General features: G+C 28.1%; 3 protein-coding genes across 4 annotated transcripts in view; all 3 read right to left on the reverse strand.

The window, feature by feature from the left end:
• Positions 1–8,412, reverse strand: part of LOC125857233 (heavy metal-associated isoprenylated plant protein 20-like) — a 287,045-nt gene that overhangs the window by 195,759 nt on the left and 82,874 nt on the right. The window lies entirely within an intron of this gene.
• On the reverse strand, positions 1,252–2,150 carry LOC125857240 (kirola-like). The gene is made up of 2 exons (XM_049536938.1): positions 1,902–2,150; positions 1,252–1,583 (listed from the first exon to the last, which is right to left on the reverse strand). Exons 1-2 carry the CDS (start codon positions 2,086–2,088, stop codon positions 1,327–1,329), a joined length of 444 nt encoding a protein of 147 aa, XP_049392895.1. The 5' UTR covers positions 2,089–2,150; the 3' UTR covers positions 1,252–1,326.
• Positions 6,710–7,457, reverse strand: LOC125857228 (proline-rich receptor-like protein kinase PERK7). Its single transcript, XM_049536923.1, has one exon. It carries the CDS (start codon positions 7,423–7,425, stop codon positions 6,976–6,978), a length of 450 nt encoding a protein of 149 aa, XP_049392880.1. The 5' UTR covers positions 7,426–7,457; the 3' UTR covers positions 6,710–6,975.

The following is an 8,412-nucleotide window of genomic DNA, read 5'->3' on the forward strand; positions in this document are numbered from 1 at the left end:
CAGGACGATTTCTATAATGATAAGGCCACCAAGGTAATATTGGATCAGGAGGTGGTGGCACTAAACTATTTACATAGCCATTATTTGGTGGAGGGTAATTTGGGAAATTATTATAACCACCACCACCACTGCCACCACTGCCACCACCACTTGTTGGTGGTGGATAATTGTTATAATTAGAACCTTGTGGTGGATATGGTGGGGTTATAGCCACCGGAGGGTTGTTTACGGGGCCGGTCGGTGGAGGGTAACATGGATATGGACACACTTGTCCGAAGGTTAATGCCATGAAGTTGAGAAATAGTGACAAGAATAGAAGTAAGAGTGGGAGATGTTTAGTGAACATTGTTTTTTGTTGTAGGAAGAAGAAAGAATGGGGAGGAGAAAAAAAGTTAGTGAGGAAATAGTGTGAGGTAGTTGGGGTAGGGGTAGGGTAGGGGGTGGGGGCTCTCTTGAGGGTATTTATGTCTAGATTGAAAAAAAGAGGCTAGAGATGAAGAAAAGTATGCAACAAATGCAAGTGCAATGTTTTATAGGTGATGTTGTTTTGTATGTTAGGTAACTTAGGTGGAAGACTTGTGTCTTACATGAACTCATTTGGTTCTGTTTCAATTTATGTGTCATAGAATTATAAATTGTGTCAACACACACACTCCTTCCTTTCTATACTTCATTTAACTCTTAATCATAGGTCTCAAGTTTGAACCCTGAATATGAAGAAAATTCTATTGGGAGCGCTATCTCCAAGTGAGCTCTGTCATGCATGATTCGAATTTAATCAAAGCTTCAATACAGACTCCAAACACCGCGTGGAAACCAATAAAAAAAAGTAATTAACTTCCAATAGTTGTCTTTCATAGAAGAGTAAATTACTTGAAATACCCTAATAATATAATTTAATAACACTAACAACTAACAAATAACAAATAAACTATCACATCCTAAAATTGGGATTGACACCCAACCTATGCTATCCTTTAGGTGATCCAACTCTAACCGTTTGAAGGTTATTAATAAATTTATTATAACAATAAATATTATCAAGTTTGTAATTAGTATAATCTGAAAAATTAAGTTCCCTAAAAATAATATAGCATTTAAAAATAAAGGAAAAAGGCTTAAATACATAATATCTTACATATTTTGGTCACTGAAAATGATAACAGGAGATTGACATACATAGAATATATTCTTCAAACACAATATTATTTATTTCACACTTAGCTAACATTAGACAATATTGTAAATTATTCATCACATAAACAGAAACACACAATAAAAATGTATATGTGTATGTACATACACATATAGCACAACATAGATCTTCTATTGCTTAAGAAGGTGATCATCTATATGCTTGGTAATGTCAAGGTTAAGACCTAAGAAATTGAGGGGCTCTGGGGTGTCTTCGGTTTTTTTTTCATACTCAAAAGTCCATGTAGTCCACTCATGTTCACAAGATGTTACAATAGCAAAGAAACTGTACAACTCTAACATATCGCCTTCAATCACTTTCCATTTGATTGATTTTTCGTGAGGATCGATGGATTCAATTACTTGCTTCATAATCTTTTTCTTTCCATCTGAAATTAATAAAAAATATAAAAATACAAGAGATGTTACTCCTAGTTCAACTGTCTCATTCATCGTAAAAGATTTAAACAATTAAAATTAATATCTTATTATATTGAATTACCTTTCTTGAAAACATAAGAATAGATTGCATTGGGGAGAACATGGAAATTAGTAAGGAAAATTATAATTTCCATTATATTAGGTTTGATATGACAAAAGTAATTTTTCATGAACTTTTTTTTCTGCAAAACATTTGAAATATAGAAAATTGATGCAAGTAAATCATATATACAGAGAAAGAGAGAGGGAAAATGTATATATGTTACCTTCGTTATAATTCCAGCTAACAATTGAACCAATTTTTACAATTTCACCTTCATGAATCTCAAAATGGTTGACAATACTAGGGCTTATATTGGATACATGATGAGTATTAGTGTGATAAATATCAAAAATCGAGTGTCCTCCACCCCTCACCTCTAGTGAAGCAATCAACTTGCCTTTCAAACCCATATTTTCTTTTGCTCAAAATAGCAATAAGTTGTGAAAATAAAATGGTGAGAAAATGTTAAGAACATGTAGTCTTTATATAGATAATAATTAGCTGAGAAAAACTAGCTAGTAAAAAATATTATCGCTACATATCTTACATGTTATAATTGGTGGGGGATCAAAGATAATTAGTGTTATTTCATTTATGTATAATTATATGTTTTGTTTAGTTATAAATTTGATTTTTACAATAAAAATTAGATATCCATGCTAATTAAAGTATATTCATTTTATAATTAGATTGAGGTTTATAAATACATATTTTTTAATTCAAGGATAACAAAATTATGAGAATTAATTTTTCTATCATATATATATAAATATAAAAGCAGGAAGAGAATTGCGTCTTTATTAATCTTGAAATAAATCATCTTTATCAAGCAAGTGAAGAATGTAAGTATATAAAAAGACAAATAATGTACATCCTTAAATATTATTGTACCTTTTGTAATTTTATCTGCCACATAATTCTTTTAATTTTTATTTTTGTTTGATAAAAGATAACATGCACGATTTAATTTATTATCGTCTCATGCAGTACATCTTGTGCAGTTGTGCTAATTTAATAAAGAATTTTTTTAGAAAACTTTACAAAATTATGTGGCTTTTCAAATAATAGAAATATAACGATTTTGTGTTATGTACATTATATTATGTGCTAATCTAATTAGCGTTACTTGTATAATTTATTGAACGAAAGAGCGTTTTATGAAATATGTTATTAGTAGGGATTTATAATAAATGTCACATGTATAAATTTCGAAAAAACTTATCCACATCGGATGTTTACACCAAACTAATGCAATTTCCATATTATTTTTTTCAACACACTACCTAACTTTGTTAAGTATGAAATTGAATTTGATAGATTGTGCTATAAATACTCAATTTTGGATCATTTTAAAAATAAATAAATAAAATTTATCCTACAAACACTGAAAAGAGAGTCTAAATCTCAAGAATGGTCCCTAATCTAGCTCAAGTTTTAAGATAATTAGACTTTTTCAAGTATTACAGAAATATAAATTCTGAATAGAAGAGCGTTTTATATAATATGTTATTAGTAAGAATTTATTTTACTCAATTATTTTCATTAATTATACTTTGAAATCTAGATTTGACTACTAAATTTTATGTAATTATTAAATAATTAAAATAATATATTTTAAAAAAATAATAAATCTCTCTTAATTTATTAAAATGGACAAGTAATGTGAAAATATTCATATAAAAAGGTATTCAAAATAAATGTCGCATGCATAATTTCTTTTTTCCAATACACTGCCAAACTTTATAAAGTCTGAGATTGAGTTTAATTGATTGAGCAATAAATACTCAATTTTATGTCATTTTTTTCCCAAAAAGGGTAATCCTCTATATCCTTATTAGAGAGAGTCTAAATCTCAAGAACGGTCACTAATAAATTAGGTCTTAGCCTAATCCCCACTAAGAAGATTTTTAAAATATTGACTGATTTTTTTTATTATTATTAAAAAAATTTATAACAGATAAAATTGTCATTTAATTTTAAGATGTGAAAGAACTCATTATATTCTTTTAGAAAATTGCATAGGACTCTAAGCCCATATATTTCTTTTAAAAAATTGTATAGGATTTTTATTAGAAAAAATTATAATGTCTGTCTGAAATTTGATTAGTATAGCAATTAGCAAATTGTATGAGTCATGTTGGATTGTAAATGATTCTTTGGTAGTTAATAAAATCGTTAGTTATCAAAAAAATAATAATAATAGGAATAATTAAAATAAAATAAAGTATATATATATATATATATATAACGTTTTGGGCTCTCTAATTATCTATTTTAGCAATATTTTTAAATTTATAGAAAAATAATGACGACCGAGCCAAAGTAAAATGTGCAAATACCTCATTGACTATTACGGTACAAGTATCGGATAAAGGCAAATAATAAAAATTATCTTATTGATATTTTCTATCTCGATTGGTATTCGATTTTTATAAGTCCTTAAAATATTCACATAATTTCATTGACCACAAAGTCGTAGTCTTAGTATTACATTAACTAGTATCCCTTTAATTTTAATTCATGCACTTATACTTGTCTATTACTATATTAAAAATAAATGTCTATTTTTACTTTTATGATTTTAAAAATCAAGATATTATAATTTGTCACCTAGTTTCTAATTTATCCTTATTATTAATTATAGTCATTGCTCAATATATTTTTAAAAATATTGAATTTATTATATTCAAAGGGTGATATAGTAAAATTGTCATTCTACTAATTATTTTTAAAAAGTATGTCATATCGATACTGGACGAGTAAAAATGGACGGTGGGAGTACTATTCAAAAGAATATATATTTGGAAAATATTTAATCTTTGGTGTGTTTCTTGAAATAGATTTTCTTCTTGGTACTCGTTTATTCTCTCAAATGGCTAACTAAAAAGTTACCATTAATTTACTTAAAGTGAAAATCAAACCAGTGTTTAAACTACTTAATCATTAAATTATGTCATATTCCTAGTTACTCCCTCTTCCCCGATTCATTTTTATTTATCCGCTATTTCAAAATAAATTTTCATTTTTATTTATCATTTAGCCTATCAAGAAAAGATAATTATTTTTTTCATGTTTATCGTTAACATTAATTACTTATTCCTCAAATCATTTTTCAAGACATTTAAACACCAATTAAAAGATCGATAGTGTGGTAAAATAATCATGACAATCATTATTTTCTTAATGAGCGTGTCAATCCAAATGTGACAGATAAAAGTGAACGGAGGGAGTATTATATAGCGGTTCTCATAATTCTTGTGAAAATTGAGGCTTTTATCTAACTTATGATGTACTCCATGCTCATAATTTGCACTAATTTCAAGTTGATAATTCAGAGTTACTACTCAATTTGCACAACTTTGGTCTAACTAATTTTTTGGATCTTGCTTAGCTTGCTTTTGAATACTGCAACTTATTTGTTTGCTTTGTCTATGTGCAATTTAAAATCATTATATAAATGAAATTTATGTTTCTATCTTTATAAGATAAAATTACTCAAATTTCTGAATCCTTACATTTTGTTTGATTAGATTTCAACGGAATATGTTACTGTAATAAAATGATTATTTTTTTTGGTATAATGAAAAATACATTATCCTTACATTACATATACATACAAGATACAACCATTTTTGTTGAAATGTTCTGTTGCTGCATGTACATATGGGTAAGTATCTTGTTTCTTTTTTCCCTTGATGAAACTTTTGAGTTGGAAAAAAAAATCAATATAAGTGACAAAATGACATTTACAATTGAAAAATCTTAGTAATCCGGTTAATTGACTATTTAAATTTTCACCTTAACTTATTAGTGAAGATTTGATTTTCCATGTCTCTCCTAATTTTCCTTTCCTCTATTGTCACATGTGGTGAGCCAATAGTATGAAAAGAAGTACTCAAACAACTTTGACATTTTCCACACTCCTAACCTAAACAGTACCTAACCCGGTTGTTGCATCAACAAGAATTGTGATTGACTCATAAGCACTCTTTCATTTCTAATCAAAATCTCAGGTTCAAGTTTCTCGAGGTATAGAATCGTCTTTGTTAGGGAACACTTTACTCTTAATGAGAGACTTTCCATTCACATGTAAATATAATTACACTCTAATATGAATACAAGACACCAAATAAATAAATAAAATAGGTTGTTGCAAAACTAGCCAAAATAAAGGCCTAACTACCGCACGTTCCTAGATTGACAAAAGCCAACACTTTAAAATTTGTCAAAAGTATTCGCTTTTAATCTCCGTCAAATATTTAATTTTATCTTTAAATTTTATGGGAATAACAAATTTTGTTAATCAAAAATATCAAGAAAGTCTCGTAATTATTAAAAATTGCAACACGAAAAATTTACACTAGGATGGGAAAAAAAATAGATCAAAAATTGCACGTCAAAGAGTTGCACAAGAAATGCACTTCCAAATATGAGTTCTCATAATTTTATTTATTTATTTTTTTACAATTTCTATCCGATCTGATTAATGGATTACAATTGTAATATTGGACAAAGACAAAAAAAAATAAAATTTGTGAAAATCTAAAAGACTAAAATTATCCAAAAAGTTATTTTTAAAACTATTTTTAAACTTACTTGGAACGACATTTTATGTTATCTCCCCTAAAAAAAGACGTTCAAAAAAGTATTAACCAAGGTTGATCTCATTCCCCCCACCAACTTTCTACTGCTGACATTCTGTAACGTATTCGTGTTAATTTATGTGACATCTTTTTAATATTGCAATTTAAATAAGAACTCTTTGTTTAATACGAGTAAGTTTTTGCATATATTTTTTTAATTGAAACCATATTGATGTAGTTCTTTTTTTCAGTTTTTGATTTTTGGTTTCTCACATGGTCTTCAAAGTTCGTATTGGAGTCCCAACTAAATTTGAATCGCATACTGCAAAGCACATTTTGAAGTGACACTCTCAATAAGATTTTCTCCATATCCAGGATTCGAACTCGAGACGTTAAGGATAGTTAATGTAGTCCCCAACTAAAATAAAATTAACGCCAAAAGAAATTATGAGAGGAAGAGAAACAGTATATGATTAGATCAAATATAAAAAGAAACAAAATACTGACAACAAATTTTACAAAAAAAAAAAATACAAAGTGGAAGAAAATTAAAATGTTATTGGAACTAGGATCGATACAGATGGATATTATTACGATAAGATAAGATAATATAGCTAATTAGCACTAACCTAAGAAGATTAAAAATACTCTTAGACACTAAATTTCTTGTTTTTGATGAAATCTGCAGCTAGCTTCATAAAATTTGATCAATATTCATATCAAAGCAATAATTCCCAAGAAAAATCCACTGATCAAAAGTGAAAATCCACTAGTAAAGTCCCTTTTGGCACCATTAAAATATTGATCAACGGGGTACAAATTTCCTGGTGGACCATTCATATATATGTATTGTGAATTACTTGGTGGATTTGGACTATAACCACCACCACCACCACCATCACCACCACCACCGCCCTCGGAAGGAGGAAGAGGAGGAGGAGGACAATATCCACTTGATGGTGGTTTCTTTGGTGGTGGTGGTGACGGAACGGGTGGTGGTGGTGGTGGTGGAGAGGGTGTATTACATGGATTGTTACAAGGACAACTACCACATTTGTTCACAATATTAGCTTCATCAAGTTTTCTTGGATTATTCAATAATCCATTGGTTATTTGTGTTGAATAAACCACAAAAATGAGAAAAATAATTGGGAGTTTTGACATAATTCCAAGACAAATTTTGAGTTGTTATTGATTTTTTTGCTTAGAAGAATTGGCTATATGAGTGTGTAATGAAGAAATATGGTATGTTAGGTATGGTGACCTTTGGTGGAAAAAATAAAATCACTAAAATCAAATGAAAAGAAAAGGGAAGTCTTTATTTATAAGAAATGAAGAGTGGTTTGTTTACGTTACTTATAAGTGCATGGAAGTTGCAAAAAAAAAAAGGATATACAATCAAAATTAAGAAGTTTAATTTTTGATATCTAAATAACTTGAATCACGTTTTATAGTACAGGATTTTTGCATTAACCATATGTATTATAGTTAAAAGAATTGGAAAGTTATATGCATTGACGATATAATTGTTTTGTATACAACTAATGTAACTCAACATAACATAGCATATTTTTTTTATATTAACAATAAATATTTATCACTTAAAATTTATTAATATTTTGTATAGTAGTGTGATTATGAGTTGTATGGTGAAGGCTTAATCTTCAAGTCATTCAAAAAGCATGTGGTCGGTGCATTTTGGTGTCCCACCATTTTATTCTTTTACATATTTTATGTTCTATTTTTAAAATTGTTCTTTAAACACTTAATTATTGAATGATGAATTAATACAATGGATGTTATAGCATGATTGATGATCAATACTCTTAAAACAACTATGTTGCATGTGTTAGCTTCCAATAATTGTATTTTTTTTTCTATTATTACTTTGGTCTAATAATTAATGAGAAAATTGAGACAACTAGATATATAATATTTGAACTAATTAAAAAAATTAACGACCGATAAATTCTAAATAATAAAATTTATAGTTTTTTTTAATTTAGAGAGATGAATTAGCAATAGATTATTAAAAACTCTACGAGTAGTAACTACTAAATATATTTGTGTATAGCTACGACAGATTAAATATAAAGTTCGTAGCCAATTTTAATAGTGAAAATTTGGTGTGTGTGTGTGGGGGGGGGGGGG

Source organism: Solanum stenotomum, chromosome 2, assembly GCF_019186545.1.
Source record: "Solanum stenotomum isolate F172 chromosome 2, ASM1918654v1, whole genome shotgun sequence".
NCBI classification, from domain to species: domain Eukaryota; kingdom Viridiplantae; phylum Streptophyta; class Magnoliopsida; order Solanales; family Solanaceae; genus Solanum; species Solanum stenotomum.